The 16,205-nt window shown below is 39.9% G+C and overlaps 1 protein-coding gene across 1 annotated transcript in view; it reads left to right on the plus strand.

Annotated features, from left to right (window-relative positions):
- The window catches only part of MTHFD1L (methylenetetrahydrofolate dehydrogenase (NADP+ dependent) 1 like), a 173,025-nt gene that overhangs the window by 2,883 nt on the left and 153,937 nt on the right, over positions 1-16,205 (plus strand). Inside the window, exons 4-6 of the mRNA XM_023532145.1 lie at positions 3,064-3,188; positions 3,648-3,748; positions 4,739-4,875. Of these exons, the coding sequence (XP_023387913.1) occupies positions 3,064-3,188; positions 3,648-3,748; positions 4,739-4,875 (363 nt within the window). The remainder of the gene's footprint in view (positions 1-3,063; positions 3,189-3,647; positions 3,749-4,738; positions 4,876-16,205) is intronic.

Genomic DNA, 16,205 nt, shown 5'->3' on the forward strand with positions numbered 1-16,205 from the left:
GCAGCAGCGTCACCTAGTAAAAATGGTCTGGCTGTCAGCAGCAGCGTCTGGAGGATTAGTTCTGGTTTTGCTCTGTCCTGACAGATTGTTTGCCCGCCGGCAGTTCCTTTGGCTTCTCTGGGTTGCCTTATCAATAGAATAGGATGAGATAATCTTCAGGATCCTTTCCGGGGATAATATTCTGTAAATCCTTGGGTCATGTTTTGGGGCAGCTGATAAAAAAGACCCTTAGGATTCTTTAGCTGCTGTCACATGTGATTTAGTTGTTCCTGCCCTCAGGAATGGCAGCCTTCACTAGGGTCATCGCAAGCCAGAGGGAAGCGGCCACCCCTGTAAGTCGTGGTGAAGGAACTGGACCCCAGGCCGTGGGTTCCTGGCCAGCTTTTCTTCAGACTGGCCGTGGCAGTGAAAATTGGGTTTGACTTTCAGTGATAGAAAACCTCAGACAGCCGAATCTGAAATAACACAGAAGTTCATTTTTCTTGTACAAGAATAAAATTTGGAAACAGCCTGTCCCTGGCTGGTGTAATGACATCGCAAAGTCATTAGAAACTCAGGCTCCTCTGACCTTGCCGCTCAGCCATCTTCATCTGCTACCTCATATCCACGATGGCAGATTCAACTCTACATGTCACATCCACATTTTATCCAGTGTCAAATAAAAAAAACAAACCCAGACTTACTAAGGAGAGATGTAAGTTAAAAAGAATTATTGCAAGGTGGGGAAAAGGACTATTGCGATAAGGAAAGCACTCGTAGACCCACATGCCAATGATATTAGCCAAAAGGGTTTTTCTTCCCTACAAAGGATAGAGAAGGGTAGAAAGAACCCAACTCTGAGAAAATGGGATGAAATGGCAGCTGAATGAGATAGCAGATCAGCGAACGTTGTGCCCGAGGCCAGCCTGTTCTCAGAAGGGGCTTGTCTGTTCACCGGAATGAGAGTAAGCCAGAGTTTAGGAACCTGTGATTAACAAGCGTTTTGTTTGGATTGATCAGTGGGGACAAGTAGTTCAGCTAATCATTTATAAGACAACAACAACAAAAAAAATGGGAATTTGTAGCATCTGAGTCTGGCCTTGTCCTGGGTAGATAAGGCAGTATCAGTGAGTCTTAACTAAGTCGACCAGGGAATGTGGCTCTTAGCAGTACACAGAGGGTGGGGAGATTCTTAACTGGCCCTATTTTCAGGGTCATGGGGCTCAGTTCAAAAAGTTCTTATCACCAGCAAGAAAAAGGAAGGCCAGAAGCCAAACACAGGCCCCCAATCTCTTCTTTTCGGGGACCTTTTTTGAAAGTCACAATTCTGCTTCCATTCCACTGGCCTGAACCTAACTGCTTGGCTACGATGCAAGGGAAGCTGGGAAATGGAGTCTTTACACCAGGTGATCTTAGATCACTCATCACAGATAAAAATCAAGAGTTTGTTACTAAGTAAGAAGGGAAACTGGTTTTTGGGCAAAAAGTTTCTGCCACATTTGCCACTGTAATATATTACAAATATTGACACCTGTTGTACCAGTATTAACGAAAAGCAGAGAAATCTGTTGTCCATTTGCAGAAGGACACCCATTGTCTGCAGTCGAATTTGCATTTCTTAGGTTCTTTTGCCACTAGTATTGTTAGCCCTTGACTTTTTTTTTCCTTGACTTATTTTTTTGATAAGGAGTCATTGATATCCTGTTTTTCTTTGAAATTTCGATAAATGCGAATTTGTGTGGTGTTACCATGTTGGAAAAGAGTGAAGATCTGAATTCATTAAGCTTTCGTTGTTGCCGCTTCTACCACATCCTAGTTACATGTAACAGTAGTGCCTTCATCATTCTGGGCACTATTTACAGGTCACGTGCTCTGACTAGCCTCCTCACCTGCCATCACCCTGTCAGATGTTTACCCTGTTTACCCTGTTTACCCGGTTCTAATTTTCTTTACATCATTTATCATTTTCAAGGGTTATAGTATTATTATTGTTGTTGTTAGTCGTAATGGTATTGGTGGTCTTCTCCACTAGAATATAAGCTCCATGAGGGCGGGAATATTTTCTTTACTATTCTATTTCCTTTATTTAGAACTGGTCACAGTAGGTACTCAAAACACTCAACATTTATTGAATAAATGAAAGAAGGATGGATGGATGGATGGATGGATGGATGGATGAGATTAAATTTTTTTTTCTGAAGTTTGTACATCAAAAAGCTTTTTCTTCTCATGGCGTAGTGATTTCTGCTAGACAGTGAAATGAAAATGGTAAACCAACCCTTCCTCATAGTGAGATCCATGTCACAGGCTAGTACCTCTCTTATTTATGAACAAACAATATTAAGGGAAATGAATCTTTTCTCACCTGGCATAAAATAGAGGTAAACAGAAAGAGGACAGAATATTTCTTATTTAAAGACATACTTAGCCATTCATTAGCTATTATTACATTAGTTTCCCAAACTGAACTTTGGTCTTTTTCATAAACAGTGAATTATTTTAGTGTTTCCTATAGAAAGGAGATATCTGTATTTAGAGTTTTTCTATCACAAACCTTTGGAAATACTTTCTGTGTGCCGTTCAGATCCAGAGACCACGAGGGCCTGTGTGACGACTTCTTGGTTGTCATGGTTAGTAAGGTTTTTCTGAACATACCGTGTTTGAAACACTGGCTTGGCCGGGCCAGGTGCAGTGCCTGAGAGTCATGCTTCCTGGCGTTCCTGGACAGTTGGCAGTCTGCTTGGCTTAAACATGATCGTGGACAGTGAATGTCTTTTGTCTGTCTTAACTTTATTAAGTCTTGAGCTTTGGTTTTGTTCTGTTCTGTTCTGGCAGAGAGTAGAGCGATAAGAAAGACTGAGAAGTCACTAAAAAAAAAATTCAGCCAAGCCTTTTTTTTTGAGCTTTTATCAACATGGTGAAAAGAGAAAATAGACTTCTTCCTTGTGCTTCACACCAAGTCTTTAACAAGGAGTAAAAAAGAAACTCTAACAGATGCATTTTTATGAATCTGTTTTTTATATAAAACTTCTTACGTTGGGTCTTATTTCAGCAAAACACATTTTAGTTGTCTTTCCTCCCTAGATTATAGATGAAATCTTGAAGATTAATGAAGACACCAGAGTACATGGCCTTGCCCTTCAGATCTCCGAGAACTCATTTAGCAACAAAGTCCTCAATGCCTTGAAGCCAGAAAAGGATGTGGATGGGTGAGAAAAGATAAAAGAAAATAATCAACTCTAATTGCTAAACGAGTTTTCTGCTGTGATTTTTTTTTTATTCTACTGTGTCGACTATGTCAGTAATTAAGAGAGGAAAGAAATTATTTTAATATTTAACATCATTTAAAATTTAATATCATTTAAATATCATATAATCTTTTGGGAGCTTACAGGTTCTTTAAATTTTTTTAAGGAAGTTACATTTTATAGTGCGGAGCCAGATCACCCATCCTGACTCACAGGACCACAGCCAAATTTCCTTAGGGGCTGCTCTAAGAAGCTAATGGCTTTTATTCTTGCCCACTCTTTATTTTACATTTAATAACTTAATATATGCTACCTGTCCAACACTGACTTGGATATTATTTCAGATTAAGTCATGTAAGTTGCCAATGAGTGAATTTTGACCCAGTTTTGACTTACCAGTTGCCTTATTTTTGCTTTCAGAGTAACAGATATAAACCTGGGGAAGCTGGTTCGTGGGGATGCCCACGAATGTTTTGTTTCACCTGTGGCCAGAGCTGTAATTGAACTTCTCGAAAAGTCAGGTATGATGCTCCTTCAGAAATGCTGCAATTTTCTATTTTTTTTTTTTTTACATTTACATTATCTTTTAATTAAGATTTGTTTCTAGAATGTCAAGATTCTAATTGAAACATGGAAGTGGTAATCAGTGTAAACTTTATTTTTATCATCTTTTGGGAGATATGAATGACTACAGCAGATTTTTCTAATAAGGTTAACTGTATTACAGTTTAAAATAGAAATTGTTAAAGATGAATGATTAACCCGTTTTCAACAAATTCTCATCTTCTCTCTTGAAAATAGTCAAAATAACCAAAATGAAAAATGTTTCAAGTTTCGTATGTAGACCTAGTAAACCATTTATATTTAAGTCTTAAATGAGGAAGCTGATAGATATAATTTAGGGTATAAAAACCTAGATTGGGATTTATCAGTGAGCAGTATCTCCTTGAGAAATCAGTATTTAATTTCCATCATTCTCCCTTTGACCTGGTACTTCTATGTCAGTGACATAGAAGTGAATAATTTCTTTTTCTTTGTTATTAAAGTTAATGAGTAAATTACTACTGAGCATTTCATATGGTTAAGGGTTTTCTAGCTGAGTACATAAAAATTCAACTTACTAAATTTTTCTCAACTCCAACTTGAGTAAAAAAAAAGAAGCAAATACCGCTACCCCCACCCCGACCTGAACAAGCAACAATCACACAAAAATTCCAAAATTTATACCAGAGTTCTATTGGAAGATTAACTTTCAAGACACACCTTTAGGGATAAGCCATCAAGCTCAAATCTCTGAGATAATCCGAATAGACAGTTTTTCCATCATATGGGTTATCAGAGTAATGATTCTCGGTCACTGTACCATCAAAAAACATAGAGAGGAGATCATGGCTGATAGTCACTGTAGGCTGGTGTTCAGAGGGCCAGGTCTTAAAAGGCTATTTTTCCTTAGGATAAAGCTGTGTGGGAGGATGTTTTGGTTGTAATATCGATTTCTGTTTGGTGAGCAGGTGTCAACTTAGATGGAAAGAAGATCTTGATAGTAGGAGCCCATGGGTCTCTGGAAGCTGCCCTGCAATGCCTGTTCCAGAGAAAAGGGTCCATGACAATGAGCTCCCAGTGGAAAACACCTCAGCTTCAAAGCAAGGTAAGCCTTATCCCTGTGCGCAACGTGAGCTTAAATGCTTATGTTCGAAAAGGAGAAGGGATGGAAATGTATAGGCTGAGCATTTAATGTAAGAAGTTGGAGAAAGATCAGCAGAAGATCTCAAAAGATGAAAACAATAAAGAGCACAGGTTAATAAAATAGAAAAAAATATATATGTATGAGAGATTATCAATAAAGCCAAAAGTTGGTTCTTGGAAAAGTCTAGCAAAATAGACACACCATTAGCCAAAATAATCAAGACAAAAAGAGAGCGCCGGCAATGTTAAGAACGAACAAGGGTACATAACCACAGAAACAAAAATTATTTTTTAAAACAGGAAATATGAACAACTTTCAGCTGTCACATTTGAAAATTGGTACGAAACGAAGACTTTCCTAGAAAATGTAACTTGCAAAATAGATTTAAGTAAAATTGAATAGACTTATATACATCAAAGACGTTGAATCAATCTGCCCACCAAACAAGCAAACAAAAAAGGCAATGAGTAGTTTTACGAATTAGTTCTATCGCAGTCAAAGAACAGATCATAATCTTTTCTCCAGAGAATAGAGAAAAAGAGAACACTCCCTAACTCATTTTATTAGTGCCCAAGCCAGGCAAGGACAAGATGCTAAAGGGCAGTTACAGACCAATTTCACTTATGAATACAGATGAAATAATTGTTAGCAAAATATTAGAAAACCGAATCCAACACCAGGTCGGGCTTATTGTAGGATTGCAAAGGTGAGTTAACTTCAGAATATCCATTAATGTAATTCATGTTATCAGATTAAAAACTATACTCATTATAGTAGATGAAGAAAAGTCATTTGATAAAATCTAGTGTCCTTTCTGATATTTTTTTAGAAAACTTCTTAGACTAGGAATTTAAAGGAATTCCTTAATTCAATAAAAACATCTATGAAAGTTATAGCAGGTATCTCATCTAAGAGGGAAATATTAGAAACATTTCTTTTAAAATTAGGAAAGACAAGGATGCCTGTTATCAGTACTCCTTACCAGCACTATATGGGAATTTCTAGCAGCAATATAAAGAAAGAAAGAAAATTTTATGAGTGGGAAAGAAAATACCAAACTAGATGATATAGTTATCGATATCAAAAGTGCATATTTAAAAATATGAAAATTAATAAGAGTTAAGCTTGGTTCTTGGGTATAAAAGGAACATGCAAAAACTAATTGTATTTTTAAACAGCACACCCACAGTTAGAAAATTAAATTTTTAAAAACAATTTCCAATATCAATGAGAATATAAGGCACCTAGGAATAAATTTAACAAAAGTCATATCTGATCTTTTGTAAGAAATTATATAATTTTGATGAAGCTCATTAAGACCCAAATAAAGCAGGAATACCATGTTCATGGACAAGAAGACTCGATATCTTAAAGATACTAATACTCCCAAAATTAATCTATGGATTTGAATCAAAATCCTGACATAATATTGTTATGTAGACTATGACAAGATGATTCTAAAATTAATAAGGAAGCACAAGGACAAAAGCAAGATAATTTTGAAAGAAAACTAGAGCTATAAATATCAACATGGAAGAAGTTTTTAAAACAGCATTCATTGAAAAAAACAAGGATATTGCGGAAGGATATATTTCATTTCATAAACACCATTTATATGAAGTCTAAGAGCAAATCTATAAGTATAAATTTTTAGGGCTACATACACATTAAAGTGAAAGTATAAAGAAATGAATGAGAACTGTGAACCAAATAAATCAGAAACGTTTGGCAGAGACGAAGATGTGGATGTTGGAGAGAAGGAAGACGGGGACATTCACTTGTAATCGTCACGTCTTTTTCTCTTAAACTGGGCAACGGGTGGGATATCCAGATGTGTTATAGTCTTCTTTTATATTTTCATGTCTGAAATAGTTGATAAAGTTTTTTCATTTCAAAAAATAACAACGCAGGCCACACATTTCAAGCAAAGTGGAGTTAACAGCACACATAGTACAGTAAATTAGTGCAGAATGAAATCTAAAAGTACACATTCCTCCGTTGTCACATGTGAATGAAACCAGAGAAGGCAGGCCTCTGGTCTGAGACTTACAATGTTTGAGTGGCGAGTGGATCAAAGATATTTAATTCTTTTCTTGTTTTCAGACAGCTCAGGAGTGTGGTCTGTCAATTACACTCAAACTTAGGTGCTTTTTTTAGTGGTCACCACATGGTGGCAGCCTACTCAAGAAAATTCAAGGGCGATGTTCTGTCATTTAGAACCCAGAATTTTTGATCTGGGAGCTTAGTAGGAGAGGAAAATAAACCTTGCCCTGAACCGAACAGCTGTGGTGAAAGAGAGAAAAATGCCTTCGTTGGCAATCGAATGTTTTCACAGCTGTCACAGATACTTTTGCTAGTTGTATCTGTATTTTTGAAAAACAAAGACATCTTTTAAAGTACTTTTTTATTATAGAAATAAATCACATGCCTTCTTTGGTATAAATCTTTCTAACTTTGAGAACGATTAAGTAGCTTTACTCTCTAGAGAATCTAGAAATTGGGTAACTTTCCTGTTTTTGTAGATGTAAGAAGTTTCTCTAATAACTCATGTTGCACCCACACATTTTATTCTTAAGTCCTTGGTACTTAAAACAGCACCACCATGAATCTTAGAGCCTGTCAACTTTCACTCTCTTTATCGCTTCATCTTTGTAGCCAAAAATATGGAAAGGAAGGTTCAGGACTCCCCATACTTGTCTCTGTAGTTTATTTGGTATCTAATATTCGGCCCCCTCTACCTGGCCTACATATGTATGACAGGCTCCCATCCTACTGCAGGGTAAAGCCTGTATCTTCTCGTCTTTCAAGCTAGCAGCCTAGCATGTCACTAGCCACTTACTTCCCTGGTAATATGCCTCCATACATACTTCTGCTTGGCTTTTGACTTTTCACTATTCCTATATTTTATTTCTAAAACGCAGGCTATTGCTGGGCCTTGTTTCAAAAAGGTCAGCAGGCCCTCTGCAGACCACAGCGGTGGCAATTAATGTGGTACAAAGAACATCGACGCACAGGTTAGCATCCTGGGGCACCCAGCCGGGACAGGCTGTGTCCACTCTTGCCCCATCCTTGGAAAAGCGTCACTGCGAAAGACATCGAATGTATAAATTTAACAACAGATTGGGATTTTTGTCTTCTAATTTCACCAGCAATGAATAACAGTGCATTTTAAGATTCTAGTCCATTTAGCTTCTCATTATTAGCAATGCTAAGTGCTGGGGAAAGAAAAGGGTAAGCCAAGGCTTATAGCCAATAGGTCAAAGGGAATTGTCTTTGAGAAGCATTTCTCACGTGCGTATTTGTACCTGACATGGAACAAGAATCTCTGATAGACAACTGGTTGGAGATTTCTAAAGCCAACGGTGTGAAGGATTCGGGGATCGGGGGGTGACCATGTAACGCTAGAGTCTTGTCTACCACCTCCTAAACTGCATATAGCCTTTGAAGCTTTAGATGACCTTCAAGTAATCCCAACCTCCTGCAACCAGCAGGAACTGCCTTCGAAGGTTTGGAGTCAAACACATTGGCGTCCTCAGTAAGTGATAGAACATAGGCTTCAGTGACAAACAGCTGTGGGTTCAAGCCTTAGCTGCTGCCTAACTTCTGTGAACCTGTCTCATGAGGCAGCAGCTAAGGCTTGAACCCACAGCTGTTTGTCACTGAGACAGGTTCACGATACTTCCTCACTCATAGAGCTGCTGTGAGAATTCACTAATCGTGTAAGTTTGCTCAGCTCAGAACTTGGCACCTCTTCATATTCATATTAAAGGCTTGGCTGCTGTTAATGGTGAATCAGGAAAGACACTAGCAGGTTTCACCCTGCAGACACGTAATTGATCCACGAGGGGGAAAGGCAGGTGGGTCAAGCAAATCCTAAGGAGGTAAACCAGAGCAGGATCCAGGATCTCATTGGAAGCCTGGTATACATGCTCCCACCGTGTGGCTGGGGAGAAGGAGAAAGTCGCTCTGTCTCTGTGGTTCCCCAATAGTATGCAGAGGCCGAGGAGACTAAACCAAAGCAAACTAAGAGGCAGCGCCCCAGAGACAGTGGGCGCCCGGCTTCGGCCCTCGCCAGGAGTGCCCTCGCCTTTAATTAATGAAACAGGCGCCCTTCGCTCTGTGGCTGTAGACCTCTGCCTTCCCATGATTCTTCTGATACTGGGAACCCACTTTACTTCACGTCACGTCTGCTGGGGGCTTCGCTTTACCTTCTATTCTTTCCAGGCCCTACAGTTTTGAGGAACAGTTACATCAGATTAGTTACGTAGAAATGGATCATTTGTCTTTCAACCTGCCTGAGTCTAAGGACCTTCTTTGGATATTGATTATGCATGAAATCTCCATGGAGCCTCAGCACAAGGAATTGAGACTTGCCTTTCTAGAGTTCTAGAAAAAAATAATAGTAGATTTAGATTTCTGTATTTGGTAGCTTTATAGCTTATGGCCATCTGAGTATATCATTGAAAATTAAGAGTAGTCAGCATCCTGCTTTGATTCTGAGCTTTGAGATGCATTATGCATTAGATGTGGAGGAGGGACAGACTGTCTGGGCATTTGTCCAAATTAGCTTCATGTTCTGGAGCGTCAGAGGTCAGTGAGCCAGAGCACTGGGTGTGATGTTTTTACATAGGGCTAAGGAATCGCCCTCCTTCCTCCCTCAGACTTAGGCCCCACACTCTGCTTCCTCAGCCCCTGGGGTGGAATGACCCCTCTGTGAGGGCCGGACAGAGCCATCTGCCCAGTGAGAATTGTCCTAGATGTGCAGATAAGATGAGTTCACCCTGATGCCAGAAGCAGTCTGAGGTGAGAGAATGTTCTGCATTTAGTCCTTAGGAGGCAGAGGGGCATCCCTCTCTAGGGAAGTGGGGGGCTCTGTGTGTGCACCCCCTCACATGCTTCCCCAGCCTCTTCTGCATCTGTGTTAGATGCTGCTGGATGACAATGGTGAACAGCCTCCAGCTGTGACAAATCTCAGCAGTCCCAGCGACGGACGGGTATAAGAAGTAACCCAGAAATAAGAGAACTGTTTAGTTTTGTTTTTCTCAGAAGGTCTCATTTTTCCTCCGAGCACAGAGACCTCCAAAACTAGTACTAACAGAAGAAAGAAAAAATATAGCTCATTCACATTTGAAAGATCAAAGTATATAATTTTTTGAGCAAAGCTAAATTATAAAGTCATTTCTAGTTTAAATTCAGTGCGTAGCATATAAAAGACTTTTAAAAGTGAACTGGAAAATTCTAAATATATTTGTATTATGCATGTGAAATCTTGAAAAAAGAATAATTTCTTTTCCAAAGATGGGGGGGAAAAAAACCTAGCTTTTAAACCGTATTAAATTAGTGAGTTACATAATAACTCTCCTTTAAAACATATATATATTTATAATTTATAATGCATTTGTCTTTTAAATACTGTAAGAAATAAAAAGTGTAGCCATAAACCAAAAATGCAATAATGCTGACTCTTCCCGAGATCCTTATTTCCTCATACAGCTTGGACTTACCATCCAGTGTCCTTCCTGAAGGATCCCCATTCACATTTCTTGTAGGGCAGATCTAGCAATAAAGAACTCCCTCAGCTTTTATTAATATGCAAGTATGTTAATTTCCCTTTATTTAAAGTCTAGGTTTGCTGGATATAGAATTCTCAGTTGACAGATTTTTTTTTTTCTTCCAGTGCTTTAAATATGTCACCCCACTGTCTTCTGACCTTTAAGGTTACTGATGAGCAGGATAATTATTTTTAACAGGAGAGACTACACTTAAACTAGTAACGTATTGTAACAGCAACAATGGTAGTTAACGTAAATCAAGTTAGTAGTCATGCTAAACCAGGTAGTATCCTTTACTCGTGTTTTCTCACTTATTCCGCGTCGTCATCCGATTAGACAGGACTGTCATTCTCCCCATATCAAAGATGAGGAAATTGAGGCTCAGAGAGGTAAAGAGACTTTCCAGTTATCTGTAATTTTAAAATAATGGAGGTGGCACTACAGCTTATATTTTTAGCCACTATCCCATGTCAGCTCTTCTTCTAGGTAATCACATAAAGTCTAATCTCTAACCTTTAAAACCCAAAGGTGCCTGAAAGTTCAAATCACGAGCATCAGAGAGACCAAGGCCCAAAACATTAGGCTTGTGATGCGTTCACTGTTGTTTTATGCTCACAGTAATCGCAGACATCCCTTTAAGAGAACTGGACTGAGGCCTGGGCTTGTCACCACCCCTCCAGGCTCATTCCTCAGGGGGAAGGTGTCCTCCTTCCCTGGTGGGGTGAGGACACCCTGGTCAGAGGTGCAGACATACAGGACCACCTCATCGCTGTGAGTCCTCTCTTCCCCCACTGTGCTGAGAGTCGGGTGGGGAAAATAGCCCCAGCCCTAGGGCACCACAGATCCTGTGCCAAGCCCATGCCAGCGTGGCTCGGTAATGTGTGATTAAGTGACCTGAGTAACATAAGCCCCTGTGCTCTGACAGGTTTTCGACTATTCAGGGTCTGCAAGCGCCTTTGGATGTCAGCGCCCTATCTTTTCACTCTTGCTTCTTCCTGATCATCAAAACCAGAGAGAAAGGTGAACAGAACTTTTTAAAAAGCCCCCAAATCAGGCCATTTATATTTAGCAATGTGGAGAAAAGGATTTGTGAGAGAATCTATTGAAACTAATGGACATGTGGCCAAATTGGCTTGTTTTCTTACGTGGTTCAAGGTACAGACTGCACAAAAGGAGAAGGCTCCAGGCTGTGTCCTGCAGAGAACAGGCCAGTAACATCTCCAGTCCACCTGCGTATCATCCCTGTTTACCTTTCTGCATCATCGGCAGAGCCTAGCTCTGCCATTCCTTCTCCTCCAGTGTAAATGCTTTTTAAGGATGTAGAATCAGAATATTTAATCTTAAACAGAATCTATAACAACAATGCACTTTACATTTTTGTAAAGACTTCGTTTTCTCATATTCTTATGTTATCTCATTAATATATGAAAACACCTGAAAACGAGGTGTTATGCAGAGTGCCTTGACCCTGGTCATCGATGCAAAGGAGTAGAGCCTCACAAGTTTTGTGACTCCACCCTCTGCACCTGAGTTTCTTTCTGTCAAGTGCAGCTCTCTCACTTTTCAGAGGAGGCAACTAAGACCCAGAGTTAGTCAAAGGAAGTGGAATGCAGAAATCTTGATGTGCAATTCGAGGTTCAGAATTGGAAAGCATAGATGTGTCGGGAAATGCAAAGCTAATTTCCCACAGCCACATCAATTTGCATTCACTTGAACGTGCTATAGACAACCCAGCTGGGTCTCTGACTTATTGAGGGGATCACTTCTTAAGTTATAGAAATGTCTAACCACCATACCATACACCTGAAACTAATATAATATTAAATGTCAACCGTAATTGAAAAATTGAAAAGTTAAAATGAAAATAAATTTAAAGAAATCATAAACTATGTGGTTAATAGCATAAATGCAACTCATGAAGGCTGCCATGCCTCTGTGACATGTGGCTCGCTAAGCATTGCTCTGGGAACTGTCACTTGGCCATTTCCTCGTTTTTGTGCTGCGTGGTTCTGAGACTTTGTCATAGTAGATTCCTTCCCACCCCCCGCCCCCTCCACACACACACGTAGTCTCTCTGTCTCTCAGACTTTTTAATTTTATTTTTCTATAAGGAAGAGAATTATTTTTGATGAATCATCCAAAATATATCCATTACTAGATTTGAGGTTACATTTTCATTTTATCGTCCGTCATAACTTATGTGAGTATCAAGGTCATTTAAAGATGAACTAATTATCTTTTCTATAACGTTGGACACAACCAAGTATCTGTGATATTCTTTTATCATACACTGAGCAGTAAATACATCGAATGATGATGTAAGAGGTGAATGTAGGAACCTCTAGGAAAAGAAAGGTCATTTATTATCCTTTAGGGGAAAAATTGGTCCGCAAGTGCTGTAATCATAATCCCTAATTGTTCATTTGGCTTGTAGTCATTCTGATTTATAAAATAACCATAGATAACAGGCCAATAATCTGTTCTGATCATGGTTGACAGTAGAAAAAAGAAACATACCCAATTCCTGAAAGGAAGATTTTCCCAGGATGAGATCACTTGCTGCGCATGAAGTGGGGTTTTCTGTAGTAAAGTCACTGATTAATTCCTAATTGCCAAAAATGGGTTTTTTCGCTTTTAGCCTTTGGATGTCATTCAAGCCTGTCAGCCACACCCTTTCTCCTTTGCCTTCCTTAAAATACCGTCCCTCTTTCCTACCTCCTGAGCCACACCACTGTCAAGTCCATTGTTCCTCTTCTCTTACTATTTAGGACAGTCCTCCCCAGATCTCCCTTGGAGATCTTATCCAAACTGCTGGTTTTAACTACAACTATGTGCTGACAGCTCCCACCTGCAGCCCCAGCCTCCCTGGCGTTCCCTAGTTCCAGGCTTATGGCACCCAGCTTCCTCCCAGATGTCTCCTCTTGCATGTTTCAGTCTCGTGCCTTCCTTGTCACCCGCTCCGGTCCATTCTCCGCCCAGCTTCCAGAGTAATCTTCCTAAAACACGTGTGATGATGTGAGGACGAAGAAAGTAGCCTAGTCTGACAGCTACTTGTCTATTATCAAGAAAAGGTCAGCAAATTTGGAAATTTGGCATTTAGGGAAAGAAACGAGACATTTCCTAAAAAAGAAAAACGCCTAACTCTTTTTAGGACTTTGCCATGAGATAGTCAAGGAACCTCCGTGCCACAGAAGATTTCACAGGTACTCCCTGTCACTATGAAGCACTGTGAAGAACCTTCTGTGGGAGATAATGTGACCTATAAAGCCACTTAATCAGGCTCATTGTGTCCCCATTCATTGAAAGTGGAAGAACAAGTAAGGGGCCACCTCCCTTCCTCCGGAGTCCTCCCTGTACTTTCTGTGTGTGACAGCTGCGCAGATGACACACAGGGACTGACTGATCAAGAACAGGATGTCGATCCAGCTATTAAATACTAGTAAAACTTTCTTTCCTAACTTTGTGGGCAAAATAAGTAGAATTCAAGTGTTCAATCTTTTCTTTTCCCATCTCATTGGTTTGCCCTGTGTTTCTCCATCTTTCTCTCTCTCTCTCCCATGCTTCGCCATCTTGAAGGTCCCAGCTCTAAACTCTGTAGACAGGGAGTTTTATTTTTGAATCCTCAGCATTCTCAGTGTTTGCCCCAAGTGGCACTCGAGAGATGGCAGGTGAATGAGTGTGTTCACTAAAGAAAGCTGGATCGCTTTTATCCTCTTTAGCAATTGTAAGTTTAGAAGTGTGTTTTTGCTGGAGAAAGCACCTGTTGTTGATTTTGTAAAGTACTGTTCTTCATTTTGAACTTTATTTTCTGTACTATGTTGATAATTTTGAAAGGTATAGAAACAGGTTTCATAGGTCTCAGGAATATAAAGCACAGTTCTTCAAAAATACCTCTCAACCTTTTTTTTAAAACCCATCCCAACTTTTGGTATACAATAGACACAAATCTCATACCTGAGATTCTTAAATACAGGTACCCTTTCGAAACACGTTGATAGAAGATAAATTCTGTCTTCTAGCCAGAAGGCTGAGGCTGTACTTTCTGTAGTTTAAATTTTTCAATGCATTTTGTTTGCTAAATACAAAATGATGACGTTCCTTCGAACTTTGCAAATCACATCTTTCCTCCCTCTCCCCTCTAAACTCTATAGGACTCCCACATGCTCCACGTTAAATGGCTACGTGTCCATGTCTTGCTATTGTTTTAACATTTGGTCTTATGCCTGGGGAGTGGGCGGTTCTCTTTAAGCTGCCTCCACTCAGGTCTCAGCAGAGAAAGCAATATTTTGTTATGAGGTAAAGTTTCAGGCCAGGTTCTGGCCAGGGTCTTTCCCATTTGGAAGGAGGAAAGTAGAAACTGCCAGTGAGACAATAATTCTCCTTGAATTTTAGCTCAATAAAATCTTCCCTGGTCCTCAGTGGGTTATTTATGGATTTAAGCATCTTGCACTTTTCCCTTCCAGAAAGAATTAGCAGCTAGGATGCGATCATTGCTGATTTTTGTCTTTTCTCTGTGGGATCGACTGTCTCTCAGTCACTTATTAGCACAGCCCACTTTAGTTTTGTTTCAGTCCAGAGTTGAGGGGTCGGAATGAGACTTCTGAGATTTATAGGTAATGAAAAGAATAGATTGTATCAAAGATGCCATGTGTAAGAAACTGAGTGTTCTTAGGGGACTTATGTGAACCTGTGATCCCCGGCTTTTTCCAAAATGAACATTTCAGTCTTGTACAAATTAGCTTTTTATAGGTGTTTTAACATGTTCTGTTTCTGCTGCTATTGTGCATGAAAATACAGCAAAATGGTGTTTCTTATCTGCTGATCATTGTCAACAAGTGTTAAACATTTATGTTTCTCTTGAGGCTTACTCTGATTGAATATCCACAGTGGTATAGGTAAATGAAGAAGTACGTTTTCTTATTCAGATATGTGTAAAATCCTCTTCCCATAAGAACATTCTTTTCCCCAAAATAAAACATCACCCTGAGGTCTAGCTGCTTTTCAGATCTATCTATAGAGAACACGTGTGGCATTAACACACTAGATTATTGGTATAATTGGCTATGAATATACAGGAAGAATGGTTGTTTTAGTTGGGACTTGTCTTTTTAATGCGATTTATATAGTTGATTCACTGAGATGCCATTTCAGTGAATTCATCTTCCTGTGCCTTAAGTACGGGACTGAAAAGCAGCAAGCACTGTTCAGCTCATTAGTGGCACTCAATGAATGTTAATTCACTCTGTCCTGTTTGCATGATCAAATGTTTCTGGGATGTTAACTTTTAGAAGTTGGCTTTGTTGGCCCTTTGAAAAGACACGTGTTTGAATCGTTACCGTGTTCCTCCTCTGTCAGGGACTTGGAGCTGCCTGAGATCGGGGCTTTTTTGTTCATAAACCAGATAGGACTGTCACGGGTTTGCTTCCCCCGACCGCCAGCTCTTTTCCCAGGATGCCTAAGAGACTTAGCGAATGCAGCCTCTGATCTAAACAGTGCCCCAGACCACCAGGCTGAGGAGCAGGCTCGCTTCTTCCCTGACCTCTTCGGCGATCAGCCTGTTTTGTGTTTGTCTTCCGCTCCTCTTTGATCACAGAGTCTGCAGTCATTGAAGTCTGTGGAAAGAGCAATGGAGGGATGGCCCTCCGCGCGGAGAGCAGACAGTGGGACGCTCCCCTCTCTTTCTGCCTCGGAGAATTCCAAAGCTGGGTCCACTAGGGAAAAAGGACACACCATGACATA

The sequence above is a fragment of the Pteropus vampyrus genome, unplaced genomic scaffold (genome assembly GCF_000151845.1).
Source record: "Pteropus vampyrus isolate Shadow unplaced genomic scaffold, Pvam_2.0 Scaffold78, whole genome shotgun sequence".
Classification (NCBI taxonomy): Eukaryota; Metazoa; Chordata; class Mammalia; order Chiroptera; family Pteropodidae; genus Pteropus; species Pteropus vampyrus.